A 23,199-nucleotide genomic window follows, 5' to 3' on the forward strand; every position below is an offset into this window, starting at 1 on the left:
GAGCATCACGCCTGCTTGTCTCCTGTGATGGAGGCGTATGGTTTCCATCACATGTAATAAAATAGATGGAGGCTGAATCAGGCCACACATGGAGTCGGGGTGGTGTCGGTTTCCTGCGAGGCCCCAAAGCCATCCCATGAACTCAGAACCCTTCGGCCCCAATTCTGCACTTCCTCTGATTGCGTAATTGGCAGGTACTCTGAGCTCAGAGTACCTGTAGGATGCAGCGTATTCTCCAAGAAGTGGAGCTCCGCTGCGAGAGACCTTTGTGCCTCGGTTGTGAAGCGTGTGCAGCGCGTCCTCTCTCTCCACGTTCCTTAAGCGGAATAAAAGAGCTGTCAGTGATGTCATTTTCATTTCGATGTTTTTGTTTGGCGGTTTTGGATAACAAAGTCAAAATCGCAATTTCTAACCGCGAGATCTCCCCGATCTCTCTTCTTTTTTGGCTTCGAAGACATTTTTCTGTCAGAGATAAATGCCACCGATTACATTTTAAGTGTGAGAAGATTGGAAATTGGAATTTCTTCTTTCAAGTCGTTTTTCTAAGTCACTGATTTATGTCCGCCGACGCGGAGAGTCCTGCTGCGGTAGACCCGCTCACACACGTGCGCACACACATCGTTGCAGCGGATGATTCAGTGCAGGCCAGCTCATCATGCGATTAAGAAAGCTGAGCGCTGGATGACTCATTCATTGAACCACCATCTCCCTCCTGGCTGTAAAACATCTTGGCATGGATCACAGTGTTTCCGAGATCTTGTAAAACGGAAACTTATTTCTGATTTGAGTAATGAAGGGCAGATGACTGATATTTATAAAAACAATAATTGGAAACCAACAACAATGTTGGCATTCAGTGATTCAACAGAGATGCTGTTAGAGCATCTGATGCACAGCAGCCATCCACCGTGTGATGTAAGCAAGATGGATTTAAGCCAATATGTGTAGAAGTTTTTTCATGTCATTGTAGGTTATTTTAGATTAATTTGAAGGCGTAAAGTTTTGTTTGGATATAAGTGAGATGTTATGGTGAAAACAGCATCCTTTTATCTGTCACTTGGCATCAGGGTCATTCGGTCGAATCTGTGGAATTATGGGAATCTTTAGATCCCACCACTAGGGGGCGCCACTGTTAGAAGTTTTTAAAGCACACATAATAACATTTAGTATGTTTGTTTTCTGGGGAATGTGACTGTACTTTTGACTGATCTCTGTAGTTACTCGTAACTTCTTTTTAAAAACCTTTTTTTTATGTATACAAATATTGCTGTTGTCGTGTAAAGACAATCCACCTAAATAATGTTCAGTTGGGAACACTGAAAAACTGCCCTCAATCTTTACAAGACATTCTTTCTTTTTGTCATTCTTTTCGAGACCATTTCAGCAAATAAACTTCTTGTGGTCGTGGTAATTTTAAATCTTGACCACCGGGAGCACAGAAAGAAGTGTGTGACGTCATTACAGAGCAACAAAGTCACATCGGAGCAGGTTGAGGGGGTTATGTAATATGTAACTCTTCAATGAGTTACATATTTTCCCTCCCTTTTTTATATCCTTTTTTTTGTATCTCTCAAACTTTCTGTCCTTCCTCTTTTTCTTTAATTGTGTCCTAACTTTTCTTCTGAAGTCACCTCTCCTTCTTCACAATGAGTATTTTTAAAGACATTACTATAAAAATACATAATGAAAACTTACTTGTAAGGGAGTATTTAGTCTAATATCGTCAGTACAAATGTACTCTGACTAAAGTGGAGACTCAGAGGACTTCTTCCACTGCTTTAGTGGGTCTGGAACTCCTCTGTGGGTCATTGGTGCCAGGTATAATTCGGTGTTTGCCCTCTTGGAGTAATCTTCTCCCCGTGTTCCTGGAAAGAAGCTTGAGTGTGTGTTAAGCGAGGCAGGGATCCGGATTACAGTCAGGGTGACCTCAGTTTCCAGCTCTGCGTTCTCATCCGTTACTATAGCGTCCCTTTTGATATTTACAGTCAATAAACATTGTCTTTTAATGAGCAGGGCCCCCGCATCGGCCGCGCTTTTGCGGTGGAAGTGATTTTGGCATGGCCCGGGCAAATGGATGCAGGAAAAATAATATGTTCGGGTAATCCTTTGTTTCAGGAAATGACGCCGGTGTAAGACACAGACTTGGAGACATTTAAATCTCAAGGTGGACGCAATCCAAATATTATTTCAACATAAGAGGTTTTGCAGGAACAATGGCTGACTTTATCCAGACAAAACACGATTACATTCCCATTTGAAAACCCACTGGTGTGGCGTTGTTGTCTTGGAAAGGAGCTTTTGTCTTCGGAGCATCGGTTTTCTAAAGGTAACAGTGAAAGGGTTGCTGTCAGCTCGTGGTCTGAGCGTCCTGGACGACGGTTGTTTTGAATGTTGTGGCCGGTCAGATCTGACCGTGTCTGGCTGCGCAGGCGAAGGGGAAAAATGACGAATCAGAGGCTGATTTAATGACCGGCGGCTAAACTAAAGGAACCGGAGTCTCTGATGTTAAACTGTGAACAAGGAGTTCACTGTTCACTCGTGTTTTCCATAGTCTGCTTCAAGTTCTCTTCCTCCTACATTTTGAATATTTAATAATAAAGTTTGTCACACTAGAAGTTTCTTTTTTCTTTCTTTTTTTTTACTTCATCACATGACTCCAAACGTCATGTGCTTCAGACCTCAAGATATTTTATCCATGTGTTGGGATTTGTGCATCTGGGCCCCGTTAGTGTGACAGACATTTGAGAACGTGTGAAAGACGTTAGTCCTGACGGTCCTGAATCCATCTGGCCAAGAGTCATGTAAACAGTTCGGGAATGTGGAGCGATGTCATATAGATAGTTTATCATTGGTAGAAAGGAGGTCAATATTTCCTGCAGTGGGTACATACATAGCACAAACAGGTATGATATACAAAAAGTATACAAAATGAAAAAGAGAGAAAGAGAAAGGATTACCACTTCACACACCACATTAAAAACGTCTAGGATCACGTTTTTTATTGTCAAACCCCGGTTGACATTCCTGCTAACAACAGCAACCCCAGTAAGAGGACTTGAAGGTGGCCTTTATAGTTTATAAAGCAGCAGCCCATGTAAGCATGGTTTTGATAATTTGTAGGTTAGCGTACACAACGTCAAAACTGAGCTACATGTGCTTTAAGGTGAGCATTTTAGACGTCTATAGTTGCATATAAATATTGTTTTAACAGAATCTCAATGATTTCCTCTCAACTTGTAATTAGGACCTGCTTCACATTTAAATGCTGGTCAAATAAATGACCTAACCAGTTACTTTTTTCTCCCAATTTAGCCCAGCTGTAAACCTGTAGACTTGAGGCATCATCGAGCATAACTCAGGCTTGTTGAATATAATTCTGTTTTGGTACTAAAAGCTGGTACCAAAAGGTTGGTCTGATTCCTACTCTGACTCAAAGGTTTTAACCATTTCTGATTTAACTTCTCGTTGTGCTTATTGTAGATACATTGTTATGGGTATGTGAGCTGATAAGTATCAATTTAGAAAGTTTGACTTTTCAACTGTAAAATAATTCGCTCATCTGTACCTTTCTGTTTCTTTATGTTGCGTGTTTATGTTTAAAAAAAGTCTGTTCGCTTTAAGTCTTAAACATCATGTACTGATATTAACTCACTCAAAACAAAACAGTTAACAAAATAAGTGATACATTACATTAATGCAACCAGCTTCTTAAAGGGAAGGAAACCAGCGCTGATGTCTTCACGTATGCTGGTGACATGCACGTAGATGTAAAAAACAAAGTAAAATAGAAACACAGATGGATGACACAAAAGCCAAACCCCAATATCCTAAAGCTTCCCACAGCAGTCCAGTCCAGCATCCGTCTCTTCTCCTTATTTGTCCTTCTCATCCAGGATGTGACCCACTCGGAAATGAACAGCAAGCAGGTCACGACCCCTGAGAAAGCCTCTGACAGCCCAATGGTGTCGCCACTCGGGGGTGAAGAGATTACAGCTGCTCCATCTGACGTACGGAGGAGCCATGAAACCTACATCTCCTTTGTTGTTGTTGTGTTGTCGGCCATGTGCGTTGTGTTATGTGCCTCGTGTCATATTTTGACAGCCAACTCCACTTATCCACGGAGCATCTGAGGATAAATGTACACTGGGATGGAAAAGCCTTTTGCCGGTGTAATAGTTTCTACCCTTTACAAAGTGTTTTGGTATCATTTCAGCGCTGCAGATTTGTAAACACTGTCAGTCTGTTTGGATTGGAACAGAAAACTTGGGCAGCAGCGCTTTGATTACTCTGAACTGATGAACTGATACGCTTGCTTTATTGTGGAAGCATGCATGAGCGGACACTTCAAACACGTCAGCAGTTATGAATGATTCCGAAAAAGCGATCATTTACCGTGGCTGTATTCCCAGAGTGCACTTCTCTGCTTCCAGTGAAACCGGTGGTGAGGGAAGACTTTGGTAACTCCTCGTGCACAGCTGTGTTCGCCGCTTCGTGCTCATAACTGGCTCCGCCCTCACAACTGTCGCTGTGCTTGTAAATACATTTTAAGAAGCCTATTGACCTGTATGTGATTTAATATCAGCCATTTCTTGGGCTCACTCTCAGTTGTGTGGTCCATATATACTATAAGTAGAAAGCAACACACCATTAGGATACCTTTCTCCTGACTTAACAGGTTATATTTTGTATTCAAGCGTTCCCTTTTTTTTTCTCGCCATATTTTTTTAGACCTTTTATTATTCCCACATCATTCTTGCTTCAAAGATGTGAAGATTTTGGCAGGAAATAAGACAAAAGTCAGAATCTTTTATTCAGTTTATGTTGAGACGTCCTGCCCTCAGATGTATTTTTACATTTTTCAGTGCAGCTTCAGGCAAAAAAAGTAACAAAGGACAGCTTGAGAAGCGGAGGTGTCGTCTGTGGAAGTGTTTCATTAAAGCCCAATAACCCATATCTTTATATTCACGATCAAATGTCCAGATGTAATCTGAAGGGACTCGTTCACAGTGACCAACCCACAGAGAATGATCTTTAATCCTGACCCCGTACCGATTGAAACCTAAAGTACACGACTGCCAGCACAAAGTAAAAAAATAATATCAGTGTTATGTTAATGCCTTGTCAAGCATGTTTATCTAAATATTATAGCCTGATTTATGGTTTTTTTATGCAGATATGATTTCAAAATAATAGTAATATAGTAAAAAACAATATATTGGCTATTAGTTATCTCTCTAACATACATTCATTACATCAAACAATCTAGGTACTGATTCTTTAGACTAGTATTTATAATGATGGACAACATATGTAAATTATCAGTGACTTAACGTATCATTGTGTCCGCTTCAACCAATATCAAAGTTTAACGTGACTTACAACCCTTTTTGGAAACACAGGGCAGCCCCTTTAGGCAGAAGAAAGTAAAGTAAGTCGGTCTGTTGGCGGTTGGATCATTTGAGTTGGCAAAAGCTTGGGAGGATTAAATTACAAGCCTCTTTCAGTGGAAGTCAGTTCTGTTTGTCCCTGCTTTTTACAGTAAATCTCATGTTCTCTCATGTTGGCGGGCGCTGAGGAGCTGGACTTGGGGTTTAACTGAGGTCGAACAGTCGCTGCTCATGACCAATCCCATCACACCAAGAACGAGTCAAGTTGTTCTTTGGCATATCAACTCCCAGCGAGACCCCGAGGAGCCAATCAGTGCTGCCTTTTTAATTTATTGGAAGAATTACCTCATGTATTAAAACTAGTTGTGCGGTGAAATCTCTGGAGCTAAATGGTGCTGGCTCTCTGCAGGTTGATGAATAATGGGTCACGTGATTGACCGGCTTTCCGATGGTGAGGGTCATGTGTTGCACTCTTTGTGCTGCTATGTCGAATAAGAGCAATTCCTTCATACTGAAGCGAGTTTCGTTCCAGGTGCATGACAACCAGAACCCCCAGAACCTTTCCACACACACATACACACACACAAATGCACACACACACACACACACACACACACACACACCCCCCCCCCGCGCACACACACCTAGACACACTTTCTAAATAGAAAATGAAATGCAGCTGTGTTCCCGTCAGCACTGTGGATCTCGCCACTCATCTGTCATGAAAGTGATCCTATTATATTCCACACGTGTCCCCACCAGCTGAGGCCTCGTAGTTTGACTTCTAATTCAACTGAAGCTGCAAGAAGAAAACTAAAAGGGATTCAATGTCGTGCAAAATGATTTATGTGTTTCTTGTGTAAAACTCATCCGAGTCTGAATCTTTGTGCCCAAGAGAGAGACAACGACTGAAAAAGACGAAGTTTGCTGAGTTGAAGGCTGAATACAGGAAAACAAGCATGTTGCTGAGTGTAAACAAATCAGTGTGTGTGTGTGTGGGGTGGGGGGACTGTTTTTATGTCCCCTGCCCCTTTACCACCGGGCCCTCAGGGAAGTCTTTAATGTAGACTCCAGGGCTGTTTGTTCAGATGTGGGACTCCTGGACGCGGAGAGTCCCTCGCTGACACTAAATTCTACCCACATGTCCCTTGTAGACCTTTTTGCTCTTTTTAATCATGTGGTCTTTTTTCTTTTTGCACAGGGATCCAAGAGGGCACCCAGTGCACCAAGTGCAAGAATGAATGGGCACTGAAGGCCTCCGTAGCGCTGCTCTATGTGCTGTGTACTCTCCTTGTCATCGCCGTTGCTGTGCTTGGATACAAAGGTAAGTCTGCCCGGTAAACTACACCACACGACTACACTACGCAAGAATAACTGGACGACAGACATTTCTAAACATCACTTCAATGAGGCAATTTGTTTGCTGAGAAAGCGAACATCCAAACATATCATTTGGTTTCTATTTGTGCTGCCAAGTAATAAGTGCTTTGCTGTTTGATGAGTGTGTCTACTGTGTGTTGTTTGTGTGTGCCAGCGGGCTCCATCATCACCAGAGTGGCCTTCTGCATGAACAGGCATTTTTTTTGGTGCCAATTTTACTTTTTCATAATGTAACGGCAATAAACTCAGTTATGGAAAATATGAGAGCAGGAACACAACACATATAAGAAAAAAACATCAGTCTTTCACTCAGAAGTTACGTGTATACAAATAAAGGGTCAGTTCACCCAAACAATTTAGAGATTGGATGATAGTTGGACATTTTGTGAAATTTCCGAGGTGTCAGATGAAAAACATCAATATCATGTCTACAAATAAAGGGTCAGTTCACCCAAACAATTTAGAGACTGGATAATAGTTTGACATTTTGTGAGATTTTTAAGTGCCAGAAGAAAAACACCAATACCGCTCTCATGAACTCTATCTGTCTGGTAAATATGACGATTTAGCTCGCGGCTGGTTAGCTTAGCTTAGCATGAAGACTTGAAGCAGAGATAATAAGCTAGCCTGGCTCTGTCTGTAGAGGGGAAACAAAGTTCACCGACCAGTATTTGTGAAACTCGTTAATTAACTGGTTGTATCTTGTTTGTTTAGTCTGTGCCAAAACCCTTACATTTGGACTGACTCATACTTGTTGTTTAATCCTGTTTCCTGTTATGCTAAGCTAAGAGGCTACTGGCTGTGGCTTAATACATGAGTGGTCTTAATGTAATGAATTATTCCTTGAATGTAAGCAGTATGTAGCCATGCAGATCCCATAGTGTTGGCATTATTTGTCCAGGTTTTGAGATCTCTATCTCTGAGGTTTCTTCTGCTGCGTCAACACAATGGAGTTTAATTTCGTAATAATTTGTGTAAACAGACCCTTTAAGTTTCAACCCTGTACCCTCTCTTTGTGCTTTAGCCTCTCCGTCTCCTCACCACAACCTTTACTCGGTTTATTTTACCAACACCCCCAAAGCTCACTCCTCTGGGGAGGGTTTTCAGACTTTGTGGAGCTAAACTGCCTTTTTTCCAGCTTCGGGAAACAGTTTTTCTTTTGAGGGGATTGAACTCTGAATGTTCCGGCTATAATTGAGCTAAACACTCCAATATGCGACCACATGTGTTTTATTTTTGTTTCTCAAAGTGTACATGTTGTGGGGTTATCAGTGTGCCTTGAGTGCATGAACAACGATGTGCCCTTAGTCTCTGAGCTTCGTCGGTCCTACTTGTTTCATGGTCGGCCTACATGTTTTCACGCAGGCCTAATTGATCCCAGATGAGCAGTGAGTGAACACAGCGCAACTTTAGCAGTACTCGCTGAAATAGTTTTTTTTACTGGCACTGAAGCATCACTCTGTCAAGGGAACCACAGCTCACGCTAAGCGCACACTCGGCTCCGGATGCTTATGTAGTGAGATCCAGAGTGCTCTATGCACTTAACATCTGTGATTTCCTCTGTCCTTCATCGCTGACCCACAGAAACATCCTGGTTTTGACTCTTTTGTTTCATGCAGTTTAAATGATGAGGTATGGCAGGGATCAAAAGCAACATGAGGTCACTCCCTGCACATGCTGGAGGATTTAAGTCCCATTCAATTTCTTCAGAGAAAGTAAGAATGCAGACTGGAGGAGGACATCACCTGTGCATTTAACTTAACTCCCTAGTTCTTTTTATTTTTCTCAAACTGGTTTTAGATGTGAAGACAATATTCCTGCTACAGCTTTACTTGGTGTGGCACTATGAGTAGCTTATGGTGGCTGATGCTAACAAGCTTTACTTGCTGCCTAACTGACATTACAGAGTCAGTTCCTTACTTTGTGATGCTACTGCTACGCTATGCTTGAGCAATGTCACAGTTGAACAATTGAATGGTTGTATATCAAAAGTAAAACCAGATGTAAACACGGCGTACCTCCCTGGGAGACATATTTGTTGTTTCCTGTTGTGGTCCCATTACACCGGTCGCCGGGTAAAGTCCTGACATCCAGGCGAGCTGCTGCTCTAGAGATGCTGTGACTCAATCTCACACTGAACATTTCCTTCTCAACAAATTAAAGGAGTCCCGATGTTTACTGTCCACACTATCAGACAAATGTGCCACAGCACTGGCTTTTATTAGGATTTTAGCAAAGTTGACTTGTGATCATGTAGCATGAGTAAAACATGTGCACAACCATCACTGGTAGCCTCACGCCTCTCGGTCACCGCTTTGAACACGGGTAATAATTGAAAGCTACCTATGAACCTATCAACAAGTTAATTTTTCAACCTTTAAGATATCACTTACATTTAAAAAAAAAAACCCAAGATGATAGCCGTAGGTTTATGCGTAGATGCATTTCCATTTCATATGAGCTAGAAGATTAATCCCATCTCCTCTGTTCAGCGATTGAGTTTTGAAATGGTTTCCCCGAGGCTCCTAGAAATTATGAAATATTCAAAGTATCAGTCGGTTCATAGGCTACCTATTTGTTTGACTATTTCTTACATTTTCTTTATAGGCTATACAAAAAAAAGCGAACAAAGGATAGTATCCACTCACACAAGAGCTGGAAAGGGTTCAAATTGGCTTCAAAAAAGCAATTGTTTACAACCGAAAGATCTAATGCTTTCCTCTGTGGACCCATTTTAACTTTGTGTGTTTTATGGTTAAATTTGCCCCGGTGTGATGCAATGAGCCTCCCTGGGGGCCAGTACACAAACAGAACATGTGGAAAAGGCCCAGAAAGATCTGTATGTGGGAGTGTGCTTGTTTTAATTATACTTTCAGCTTCCAGGCTAGTGCACATGTGAGTGTCTAGAAATAAGCTATGAGCCAGTGTAGCCTCTGATTCAGTCTGTGGACGTAAAGTCAAAGTGTCTTTTGTGCTCTGCAATGCTGCAATACAGTTCTGAGCCTTTACTGTCCATCTGACCAGTCTCATATCAGTAGCCGGAAAACAGTTAGCTTAGCATAGCGTGAAGAGGCCTACTGAAAACAGAGTTAAACAGATAGGCTAACCTGGCTCTTTTTGAAGTCAACAAATTGAATACTTTTTTCACTTTGGAGAAAACAAATCTGAGAAAACATGAGCTTGGGAGGTGCTGCTGGCAGGCCAACTTTGCCCTGTCCCCCTGTTCACAGTCTCTATGCTAAGGTAAATTAGTCAGGTGGTAGCTTCATTCTCAACAGGCAGACACAGATACAGACATATCAATGTTCTCATCTAACTCTCAGCAAGAAAGCAAATAAATGACAAAGTTGTGCTTGACGTTTAACATACATGGGATAGGAACTAGTGGCTAACTGTTATGTGACTTATTTAAGATCATTATTATTGCTAATCAGGCCATGAATGAAAGGCTTTACCTGTGTCTCTATTTGGAGGGATGGATGGATTTGAACCAGCCCATCTTGTCTCTCTGGAGATTGTTGTCTTAACTGTTGGGAGCAAACATGTGGGATGCAGCTTCCCAGCAGAGGAGTCCATACAGTTCCCAGTTAGAGGATGTATCCCCCTGGCGAGGCTGGTGGTAGAAGTGGGCTGACTCCCTGGAATCCCAGACACATTCCAGAGGAAATGAAGACTGGTGTCGCCTGTGGGGGCGTGAAGAGCCTCCCTGCCACAGCGTCTGTCTCCTCTGGGCTGTCTTTGATCTGCCTGTTTACTGAAGAACCCCCCCCTGCCAGGTCACTTCCTGTCCCCTCGCCAATGTCTCCCCATGTACCTCCGTCCTTGGTGTCTATCATTGACCACCCACTCCATCTTTGCTAAATCAATGTTTCTTCCTGCTTCCTTCTGTCTCCTTTGCCGTGCCTACCTATTTCTGTCCCTCACTCAAAATTGAGTTGCGATTCAAATTCTTTTTCTCCCTGCTACACTCTAAATCTGGCCTAACCCAAGAGATTACATTAATCGAGTCCAGCATTATTACATGCCTACAAGACATGTAGATACATCTCGTATAGTGAGTGGTTTCCTCTCTGATCCCTTTTATATATGATGTCTGTGGTTGCAGGCATTCTGATCTCTTAATAAAGCATGGCGCCTGTAATGATGCTGTGACATTAACCTTTGTCCTACCTGTCCTGTTTTTTTTCCAGTAGTGCAAAAAGTTGACAACGTGTCTGAAGGTATTGCAAACTATGGAGGAAAGATAATTGCTGTAGAAACTGATTTGAAAAAACTTGGTAAGTGTCTGGGAATCTGGGTTTAAATTGAAGTTAAAAGCAACAATGAAAGGCTGAAACTATTTTGTAATTTACTAAACAACTCTCTGCCATCAGACGATCAAGCAGGGGAGAAATCGGAGAATACGACCACAGAGATCCAGGCTTTCAAGAACAAAGACTCTCTCTGGTAAAGATCGTGGAGGGGGTATGTCTCATGATAAACAGATCTTGGTGCAACCAAAGTCATGTACATACTCTCAAGTCGTTCTGTTCCCCGGACCTGGAGTACCTAATGCTCATGTGTCGTCCATTCTGGCTACGGGAGTTTACAGCAGTCACCGTAACTGCTGTGTACATTCCGCCCCAAGCTAACACGGACATAGCGCTGAAGGAACTCTACGGGCGATCAGCGAGCAGGAGTCGGCACACCCGAGGCTGCTTTCATTGTATGGGACTTCAACAAAGCGAACCTGAAGAAAGTTCTCCAAGTTCTACCAACACATAAAAGCAACACGAGGGGAGCGGATTCTCGACCACTGCTACACCCTTCCGGGATGGATACAAAGCCCTCCTCCGCCCACCGCTCGCAAATCGGACCACCGCCCATCCAACTACTCCCGCCTACAGGCAGAGGCTAAAGCAGCAACCAATCGCTGTGAAGGAAGTGCAACGCTGGTCGGACCAATCGGAGTCTATGCTACAGGACTGTTTTGAACGTGCGGACTGGGATATGTTCAGGGTCGCGTCGGACAACAACGCCAGTGAGTACGCCCTCAGTCACCGGGTTCATCAAGAAATGCATAGATGACGTTGTTCCTACCAAGTCGGTTCGGATTTATCCCAACCAGAAACCGTGGATAAATGGCGATGTTCGCGCTGCACTCCGCCCGCGTAACACCGCCTTTGACTCGGGAATATGGCGGAATACAAAGAGCCCGCCACGACCTCCGAAGACCATCGGCTCTGCCAAGCGGGAGTTCAGGAACAAGGTGGAGGAAAAGCTCAAGAGCCATGACGTGAGAGGTGTGTGGAAGGGCTACAGACAATCACGGACTTCAGAGGGAGAACCAGCGGTGAAGAGAACTCCTCTACCTCCCTCCCAGGCGAGCTAAATACATTCTTTGCTCGGTTCGACGTGAACGGCAGCCCGAAGGCAGCGCCGCCGAGGAGACCAGCCTGCTGATCATCTCAGAGGCTGACGCGCAGAGCCTTCTGCCGGTGGACATCCGGAAGGCGGCAGGTCCCGACCACATCCCGGGCGCCCTCAGAGCATGTGCAGACCAGTTGGCAGGAGTCTTCGCAGACATCTTCAACCTCTCCTGTCCCAGGCTGTTGTTCCTGAGAGCTTCAAGATGTCCACCATTGTGCCTGTCCCCAAACACCCCAAGGTAACCTGCCTGAATGACTGGAGACCCGTAGCCCTCACCTCGATTGTCAGTAAATGCTTCACGAGGTGGGTCAAGGACTTCATTTGTTCCATGTTGCCTGCCACGCTGGACCCATGGCAATTTGCATATCGTCAAAACAGATCCACCGACGACGCATTGCCATGGCACATCACACCGCCCTTTCCAACCTAGAGGGTAGGAACTGTTGTGTGCGAATGCTGGTTGTGGTCTACAGCTCAGCGTTCAACACTATTGTTCCCGCCAAGCTCGACACCAAGCTCAGAGGTCTAGGCCTGCACTCACCATGTGCAGCTGGATACTGGACTTCCTGTCGGGCCGCCAGGTGGTGAGGATGGGCGGTACCACCTCAGAGCCGCTGACCCTCAACACGGGAGCCCCTCAGGGATGCGTGTTGACCCCCTTAGACTACTCACTGTACACCCACGACTGCACGTCCATGCACAGCAGCAACGTCATCATCAAGTTTGCTGACGACACAACAGTGTTGGGGCTGATCACCGGCGACGACGAGACAGCCTACAGGGAGGAGGTTGGATCACTGGTACAGTGGTGCCAGGAGAACAGCCTCGTCCTCAACGTCAAGAAGACCAAGGAGCTGATCGTGGACTACAGGAAGCGGAGAGGAGAGCACACCCCATCTCCATAGACGGAGTTGCAGTAGAGAGGGTCAGCAGCTTCAAGTTCCTCGGCGGCACATCTCCGAGGACCTCACATGGACCACGACACCACTCACGTGGTGAAAAGGGCCCAACAACGCCTGTATTTCCTTAGGCGACTGAGGAAATTCAACATGGCCCCCGCATCCTCAGAACATTCTACACCAGTACCATCGAGAGTGTTCTGACAGGTTGCATCACCGTCTGGTACGGAACTGCACCGCCCTGGAGCGTAGGGCACTACAGAGGGTGGTGCGGTCGGCCCAGTACATCGTTGGAGGTGAGCTTCCTCCATCCTGGACATATACACCAGCGTGCGTGGCCAGGGCCAAACGGATGATGAAAGACAATAACCACCCCGGCCACAAACTGTTCACCCTTCTACCGTCAGGCAGGCGATACCGCAGTATCAAGTGCCGCACAAACAGACTGAGGGACAGCTTCTTCAGTCAGGCCATCAGGCTGCTGAACAAGGACTGAGACCCTCATTAACACTACACACTAGAACATATTCTGTGAATATCTATGGCCATGGTGTATATTTTATTACATTGTTTATATATATATTGTATGTATATACATATATATATATATAGTCTCAAAAAAGTGTATATTTTATTACATTGTTTTATATATATATATTGTCATGATGTATATTCTATTACATTGTTTTATATATATATATTGTTAATACTTTCTTCTTTTTTTTGTGTGGATATCGTATAGTTTATTCTCATTCTTATTCTTTTTTTTTTTAGTCTGCTACTGCTGTCGGGTGTTTTGCACATAAGAATTTCACGAACCGATTATACTTGTATAAAAGGGGATGTGACAATAAAAAACTTGAAACTTGAAACTTGACCACCCACTCCATCTTTGCTAAATCAATGTTTCTTCCTGCTTCCTTCTGTCTCCTTTGCCGTGCCTACCTATTTCTGTCCCTCACTCAAAATTGAGTTGCGATTCAAATTCCCCTTTTTCTCCCTGCTACACTCTAAATCTGGCCTAACCCAAGAGATTACATTAATCGAGTCCAGCATTATTACATGCCTACAAGACATGTAGATACATCTCGTATCGTGAGTGGTTTCCTCTCTGATCCCTTTTATATATGATGTCTGTGGTTCCAGGCATTCTGGTCTCTTAATAAAGCATGGCGCCTGTAATGATGCTGTGACATTAACCTTTGTCCTACCTTTCCTGTTTTTTTTCCAGTAGTGCAAAAAGTTGACAACGTGTCTGAAGGTATTGCAAACTATGGAGGAAAGATAATTGCTGTAGAAACTGATTTGAAAAAGCTTGGTAAGTGTCTGGGAATCTGGGTTTAAATTGAAGTTAAAAGCAACAATGAAAGGCTGAAACTATTTTGTAATTTACTAAACAACTCTCTGCCATCAGACGATCAAGCAGGGGAGAAATCGGAGAATACGACCACAGAGATCCAGGCTTTCAAGAACAACATCTGGACTCTCCAGCGGCAGCTGTCTGCGGCGGAGGAACGCATCCACAGCGATCAAGTGAAGCTGACTCAGCTGCAGAGCATTGGCTCAGACATTCAGAACAGACAGGGCTCCGTTCAGGGACTGCTGGAAAGCAACACAGCCAACTTGCACTCTGTAAATGGCACCCTGCAGTCTTATGGCGGCATGATTGGGGGCCTGCAGGAGGACACAGCCTGGCTGCAGAGAGAAGTCCAGCAGCAGGTGAAACTTCAGGACCAGGCGCTGCTCAGCATCAGCAGCCTCAACCTCACCCAGGCCCAGCAGAGAGGCCTCATCGCCGTTCTGCAGCGCTCAGTGGATGACACCAGTCAGGCCATCCAGAAAATGCGCAATGACTTTCAGAGCCTCGAGCAGATGGCCCGGCAGACGCGGTCTGACACTGAATGGCTTCGTAGTAAGGTGGAAAACCTGCAGGTCTTGGCCAGTAATACCTCGGCTCTTGCGAAAGCCAACAACGACAGTCTGGAGGAGGTGGGGTCACAGCTGGCTTTTGTGACCAACCAGCTCCAGAACACCAGCAACCTGGCTGATGCTCACGACCAGACCCTGAGGGAGATCTTCGACGAGCAGAGGGACTTCGATAACCTCACATCCGCCAAGTTCGACCACCTCGAGGTGCGGCTAGATGAGTCTGAGCAGAGCATGGACCGAGTGACCGGCAACATCAGCTTCACCACGCAGCTCCTGGGTGCCATCAACATCAACCTGAATGACTTGCGCACTTGCTCCGAGACCATCGGCCGTCACTCGGATTTCTTGGTAAACCTCAACAGCAGCGTGAGCGACGTGAGGACAGACGCGACAAGTCTGAGGTCCCAGCAGGAGGAGCTGGCCGCACGCGTGGACAAGGAGGTCACCAGCCTTTCGATTGTCATGGAAGAGATGAAGCTGGTGGACACCAAGCACACGCAGCTAATAACCAACTTCACTATTTTACAGGGTGAGAGATATATGCAGGGCTCTCAAGTGTCACGCATTGAGCGTGACACTCACGCATTTCGGTCTTAAGTCACGCACTCCCGCCACACATCGTATTTCTCACGCTGAAAAAAACTCTCGGCTATTTAATGTTTTAATGTGCAGCGCCAACATGAGCCGCGCTGCCCTCACCGTGGAGGAATCAAGCGCTCCCCTGGAGTTCTACTGTGAGGAGCCACTTGTCAGCCAATCAAAACAAAGAAATGGGCTACATAATAGCCAATCAGAAAACAACCCGTATCTGTTGTATCTGGGTGAGATTTAATCCAGCAACCAATGAAAATAAAGCATCCTGTAATTGCGCGCAACTGACTGATATCCGCAAATTTCCTATCTTCAAAACTTGAGAGCCCTGTATATGACTGCATAGTGTTGTACTAACTCTTTGTTTTAAGGTTAACGAATCATGAATTTTATGGAAATGAGATTGTTCATAGACTTAGATGAGAAGATCAACACCATTCCCATATCTGCACAATATACAGTTAGCGAGTGTTAGCTTAGGTTAGCACAAAAACTGGAAACAGCTAGCATGGCTCTGTCCAAAGTGTCCTTTGGTCACCAGCATATTAAGATAAGCTAACTAGCTACTAGCTGTAATATGATGTGATATGAATCTGCTCCGAAAGAAAGCAAAGAAGCATTGTTATCTTTCAATGTGTGACTATTTTTTTCAAAAGAAATCCCTTCCCTGGCTGACAGTCAATCTTATTTTTCAGGTCCTCCTGGTCCAAGAGGACCAAGAGGGGACAAAGGACCTCAGGGACCATCTGGTCAGCCTGGCCAGAAGGGAGGGAATGGGGAAAAGGGTGGTCCAGGGTATCAAGGACCCAAAGGAATGCAGGGTTCAGCAGGACCACCAGGCGAGCCAGGGTCAAAAGGACAGCATGGCGTACCTGGCAACCCCGGATCAAAGGGCTCCCGAGGATCAGGAGGAAGGGCCGGACCTTCTGGTGGTAAAGGAGAGCCGGGTACTGCCGGTCTGCCTGGAAGAGATGGGCAGTCAGGTCCTCAGGGGGCACAGGGTCCACCGGGAATCAGAGGCGCAATGGGGCCGGCTGGTGAGCAGGGACCAAGGGGTCTGCTAGGACCAGTAGGGGCCCCGGGGCCAGAAGGATCACCGGGACACGCAGGGATCAGCATCCGGGCTCCAGAACTTCCGATGATCCACCCTGTGTCTCTGCAGGATGAGGCGGCAGCTCCGACACTTTGGGCCCCAGGTGCGACTTTAAGTCTTATCCCTAGTTTTAACGTTTCTGTTGCCGTGTCACATTTCAACACTTATCTAGATTGGACTCTTACGGTCCTGAATCAGGGTTCCCACGCGTCCTGGACCAGGAAAACCTGGAAAACAGTTGACCAATTCTCCAGTCATGGAAAACATATGGAAAATGAGAGAAAAAGTCAAATGTTACTGAAGGTTTTATGTCCAGTGTCGATCAGAATGCTCCCCAAAATGGAAATATTGCCATCTGGGAGGGCTAAATTATGTTCTGGATTATATTAACATTCAAAAGACGAGAGTATTTTGGTGATATTATAGAAAAGCTGTGAACACCCGCCGACCATGCTAGCACATGCAGGTTGGATGACATTGGATGACCAAAACTCTAAATATTGTAAGTTCCATTGTCCTTCAAATGCTTGCTGGAAACTGTAGTAACAGTATTTTTATTATTATGTAATTCTATGATCAATTTGTCAAAATTTCTAGGTAGTTTTTTTCATAGATAAATTATTATTTTAAATCGTCCACAGAGAGGAACAAAGTGAAGAATGTTTTTTTTCCTTTCCATATCTATTAATTTGATAACCTAGCACTATTGATAATATGTTACATGTAACTATGTTTTCCAGGATGCCCTGTGGAGTGGGTCAACTACAAGAAAAAGTGCTACTTTTTCTCCAAAGACCTTCACAGTTTTGACGACGCAAAGGCAACCTGTGAATCAACGTCTGCTTCGTTGTTGATCATCAATGATATGGAGGAAATGGTGACTAATTATGTCTCTATCTTTAGCATTAAACTCATAGTTTACTGGAAGGGAAGGTTGCCATTGCTCGGCCGTATGTGAGGTAACTTCTCAGGTGTGACCTTTTCTGTCCTTGTGTGATCTCAGAAATGGCTGAAGAGGCAGACCTTTGGAAAGGGCTACTTCTGGATCGGTCTGACCGACAGGGAGGAGGAGACCGTGTGGCGTTGGCTGGACGGGACCATACCTGCTTTCACGTCAGTATTTATTGTTTATAGGAAACACCTTAACCTCGGTGAAAGTAGGGTCTGTTCCTGCAAGATATTTGGTTTCGGACCTGTTCAGAAATACTGCTTTCCAGTAACAATATTATAACAAACAGTAGGTTTTCACTTACATGAAACAACACCAAATATGTATCTTTACTCAATTGTGTCAGCATTGATGTTTTTGCATAATTATTTGGACCACCCTGACGAAATTGATGTTTTTTTAAAGTGAAAGTATTTGCTTTGTGTGAATGGGAGTGGAGCGTAGCATGATTTCAAAGCAATCAGAACATACAAGAAGGTTGAGATTTTTTTCAAGACACCGTGTTTATCCCTTTATCGAGCGAGGAACCATATATGGTAACTTCGTTGATGTTGATTTTCTCCTTAAAAACATTTTTTTTTTAAAATGTCACAACAGTGAAACAGTATTGTTATGTCCTCCAATAGCACTGTAGTGTTGATATTATGAATTTAAAAGTATTTCAATGAGGAGTGCCCTATAAAAGTTCAAGGAGTTTATGATCAATGCAGTGTAATTGATCAAACCAGAAAATCATCAAAGATGTCACATGTGTAAAAGCTGTAGTGTAATGTGTGATCGCCCCCTGGTGTTTGCCTGCAGGAAGTGGAAGCCTGGTCAGCCTGACGACTGGGGCCACGGGCACGAGGTGGGAGAAGACTGTGCGGGTCTCATCCATGAAGGCTTGTGGAATGATTTCTTCTGTGAAGATCTCATAAGCTACATCTGTGAGAAGGAGCTGGAGACCTGTACGTCTGCTGTTGCCTTATCTTGCATCCCTACATGTCACTGCATCGTGAGGCTGATGTCCTCGTGTCCTTCTGTATTGTCTCTCTGCAGCGGGACTGCCTCAATCGTAGCGACGCCTCGAGAGGGAGCTTGCAGTGAGCAGCTAAGACATCCCCCATGTGGCACTGGGCCACCTGCACGTGGAGAGCCAGTACGGAGAGAGCGGAGGGACAATTTTGAAATGGGCACATGGCTGCAGCAGCGAACGTCTGTCCAACGCGGAGGAGAAGAAGCCTTTCTCCTCCCAAGAGAATTCAGTCCAACATTACCAGCAAGATGCAATAACGCAGGGCAATCACAAAGGGAGGGCTTTCATTTTTCAAAGTACCAAATCACCAATTGATTTTGAAATAGATGTTGTTTTTAAAATTTTTAAATTTGTATAAAAACTGTATTCCACGTGCCACTGAATATCTGAATGTATATTTCATTATGCAAGTTTTGTAGGAAATTATTAATTCTATGAAGCCAAGTGAACTTCCCGTAGTGCTTTTCATGTAACGTGTAATTGTCTTAAAATGAAAAGGTGCAAAATGATGCGCAAAAAAACCTGAAATGCAGCTGATATGCTATCTTTGAGAAACCTGTTATCTAACCTCATGAATGTCTATATAGCATTTCCATTTATACGAGTAGAAACAAATTAAATATTTACACAAAAATGCAGGAAGATGTCACATTCAGCTTGAGTTTTAATAATAATAATAATCATTTATTTTATATAGCGCTTCTCAAGTCACCTGAAGTCGCTTTACAGAGTCCAGAAGTCATACACACAGTCATACCATACAGTCAAGACTGCACTGTTACAGTTTAATACTCTATGTATGATACAGTATTTTGTGATTATGAGATTTATTTTTCACTATTTCAGATAATGTGTTTTTGAATATACATCTGTGGAGCACACCTACAAATATAAAATGTGCCATTTTCTACACTCAGGTACTGTTTCCTGTTAAGAAAAACAGTTTAAACAACACTACAAAGATGAAGGAAACATTCACAAATAAATATGTAAAGAACCAGAAGATGTTTGTATTTGTTGTTTTATATAACATTTTGTATGCAGATCCAGATAAACAAAGTTGGTGTCAGATGGTTTATCTGTCTGCATGACTGTGAAGGTCATCACAAAACCCTCCACGGTGTTGAAGAATTTAGTTTATTAATTTTTGCACAAAAAGGTATTTTCAAATTTCTATTGTTTTGTTCTTAAAAAGAGATTTTTGTGACATTGACTTTTCTTTTTTCTTCTCTCTAACCCAGATTATCGCAACATGTTGATTTTCTTCAATAACCATGAGCTACACAACACCTCTCAATCCTTTCACGTCCTGTTTTCTGCTTTATGTCAACTCCAAACACAGAAGATTGAAATAATCTCACATTAGCACCTTTTACTGGAGGGAATCGAACCACCTTTCTATCAACACGCACATGAGATTCTTTATGTGAAAAAACAAAACACGACTGAAGACTGCGAGTGCTCACGAAAATCTGAAATGAAGTCTCACCTACGGCGGCCAGGAGATAAACTGCTACTTTTTGAAGACTCAAATTAATTTAATTAATTTGACAAAGTAAACATCAAAGCAACATAGAAGGCAGGAGCCAATCGGAGAAGTTAAGTTTGAGCTCTAAGTGACACAGTATGTGAATAAATTATCTTTAAGAAATATGCCTACTACGAACCGCTCACTCCACATTGCATCATTTACAAACGTACACAAAAGCAGCAGCATATTGTCTAAATGTAGATTTATTGTTGACGTATGATAGAACTATGAATATTTTCTCTTTTTGTACCTTGTTTCTTTCGTACAGTCATGCAACTGTATAAAATATCTTTGTGGAATACTTTTTAAAAAATGAATGCAACTGCCAATTGGGGGATGACTTTCAATCTTCCTCCCTTGTATCACGTTTCCCTGGAAGCTTCTCGTTTACCTTTTACTCCTTCGGACAGGTGTTGTGACTCGTGTGTGTTTCCGTGCAACAAGGAGCGGCGTAAAGGCGAATAAAGGACTCGATGTCGGGCTTCTGTCAGACTGTAAACACTTTTACAACATGACCATTCAGATAGGAATCGGTTATTATTATTATCAGTCCTGGTGAACTCCTTTCTTCCGGATTATCGCTCTCGTCAGATGTCATTATCTGTCGTCATCTGTGCAATGAAGAATGTACCGGCCGATGGTGCTACGGATGAGGTGGAGATGAAGTGGGGGAGGGGACGGTGGTGGTGGTGGTGGTGGAGGCAGGAGGTGGTGGCTAGTCTAGTCGTCCTTCTCCACTATGACCTCCCCGTGAAGCACCCTTCTCCTCTGCCGCAGCATGTGGAAGAAGAGCTGAGGAAACACTGGGGGAAATACAGCGGATCAATCAATAACCACTCTGATTCTTCATCTCCAATTGGCCTGTCATCACTCTGATAATCCCCAAAAGGTTAATGCTTTATCCTAATCTATTAAAAGGCTCAGTTAGAATAAATAATTAGCAACTTCACATTTTTAAGTTAACATAAAATGATGGACGCAGACCTGGTAGAATAACTGCAAAGAAATAAAACACAAATTCTCCAGTGAAAAGCTTCTTAAAAGTATTATTTTCTTAGGATTTCCACACCTTATGGACATTTCACTTATGTGACAATTAATACCAGATACATTTTAAGATGCTGAATTATCTGCTGCTTTATGTCACGAATGTTAGCTGCAGGTCTCAAACGTTTTCAGGGATATTTTGATGTTGTCCTCCTTTACATGTTTGACCGTAACGTGCAGTGTGGGAGTAAAAAAGCTGCTTACGCGGGATGTAGGACAACATGAAGATGATGAGGCAGTAGTAGTAGTCGAACGACACGTTATACTTGTTGGGGAGCCTCATGGAGTACATCCCAGATCTGCGTACGAACGGCAGAGCAGCATAAATGGTCAGCAGTTCTCCGGCGACTCCCAGAGGGTACAGGACGATGAAGAGGTTGTATCTGGGGGGGGGGGGGGAGACACGATGAACGAGGTCACACACCTGCAACAAACACTCATGCATGTCTGTGGATGTTAAAACACTCACGTGCTCAGATGTCGACACACACACAATGTGTGTGGCAAACCGTAACAAATGCAACCTGTGAAGGATGAGTTCAGCAATCGACAATCCCGAAAATATTATAATTAATTCAACTTGCGCACATTAAGAATGAGCAACCATTCATAGGGTATACAAAGACACAGGTTGCAAAATACAGGTTGCAAAATACGGGTTGCAAAATACGGGTTGCAAAATACTTTTGTAAAATACTTTTGTTGTATTTCTGCCACATTTCTATCTGCAGTACACCTTCGAGCCACATGAGGGAGCCTAAACGTTTGTATTGCTCTGATACTTATAGCCTACTTATAACAGTGAATTAAATATAAAAAGACGTTACGTTTGTTTACCGATCTAAGATAATATAATGTGATGTGGAAATGGTCAGGAACTTCCATTAAAGCAAAAATTATCAAAGTACCTTGTTGGAAAACTCTGAATTTTGAGAGTAAGAAACATTTGACAAGTTAAAAAGCAGAAAGTAGAATGGGGACCAACTCCCTCATGTCTATTTTTAAATTCCTCTATCCTATATGTATGTATGTATATGTGTATATATATATATATATATATATATATACATATATATATACATACATATATACGCATATATTTATATATATATACATATACATAAATATAAATATATATATGTATATATAACTAGATTGCCAAGAAGGATCTCCAGCACTGACGATGGTCCAGCAGATGTTTTAGTGGTGTCATGATCTTGGTTTTTGTTTAGCTTGGTTCCTGTTTCCTGTTATATTTTGAAGTTCCCTGCTTCTTGCATGTGTTTGACTTCCTGTCTCTGTGGGGGTTTTCCCTCCTTTTTTTCTGTCCATCACCTGTGTTGTGTTAATTATTCTTGGCTCTTTGCTTTCTTTCACCAATCAGCTTGCCAGCTACATGTCCTGGCTGTATCCCTCGTGCCTTCGTACCACCGGTCCCGTTATATTTGTCATTATTTAGCTCCCTTCTGTATTTTGGTGGTTTACAGACTTTCTGTTTCGTCGTTTAACTTGTGGATCTTCTGATTGCTTTTGGACTCACCAGCCTCACCACCTGTCGAAGTTTCGTTTGAGAGTTTTCTTTAGAAAAAACAACTTTAAATCAGCCTCCTGCCTCCAGCATTTGTGCCCTATCCTCTGTTTTCCTGCCTGCCGACTTGTGCAGGTGTGACACGTGGGCAAAGCTTCAGCATCCGGTCGTGGCTCCATATTGTGGCTTTGACAACCTTCAGTGCGCTAAATGATTTTTTAAAAGGACGACGCTTTTGAATACTTGGTATACTGAAAACTGCCAAACTGTCATCTGCCATCTTCTTGGCTTTCTGCCACAACCGCCTGTCACTTCGCGTAAGTGTGACACAGCATTCGCCCGTCTGTGGCACGATATATGGCATGACTCGGGGCTTTAGGGATCCCGCATTCAGTGGCGACCACAGCGGAGGCTCGGAGGAGCGTCTCGGCGGATGCGAGA

General features: G+C 43.6%; 1 protein-coding gene and 1 pseudogene across 2 annotated transcripts in view; one reads left to right on the forward strand and one right to left on the reverse strand.

Moving 5' to 3' along the window:
* LOC130206397 (collectin-12-like) overlaps window positions 1-19,655 on the forward strand; it is a 35,340-nt pseudogene extending 15,685 nt beyond the window's left edge.
* Window positions 19,299-23,199, reverse strand: part of hacd1 (3-hydroxyacyl-CoA dehydratase 1) — a 36,292-nt gene continuing 32,391 nt past the window's right edge. For both annotated transcript variants that reach the window (XM_056434344.1, XM_056434343.1), the window contains 2 exons: window positions 21,435-21,613; window positions 19,299-20,986 (listed from right to left, as the gene is read on the reverse strand). In XM_056434344.1, the coding sequence (XP_056290319.1) occupies window positions 20,904-20,986; window positions 21,435-21,613 (262 nt within the window). In that variant the 3' untranslated portion in view covers window positions 19,299-20,903. The remainder of the gene's footprint in view (window positions 20,987-21,434; window positions 21,614-23,199) is intronic.

Source organism: Pseudoliparis swirei, chromosome 16 (genome assembly GCF_029220125.1).
Source record: "Pseudoliparis swirei isolate HS2019 ecotype Mariana Trench chromosome 16, NWPU_hadal_v1, whole genome shotgun sequence".
NCBI lineage: Eukaryota > Metazoa > Chordata > Actinopteri > Perciformes > Liparidae > Pseudoliparis > Pseudoliparis swirei.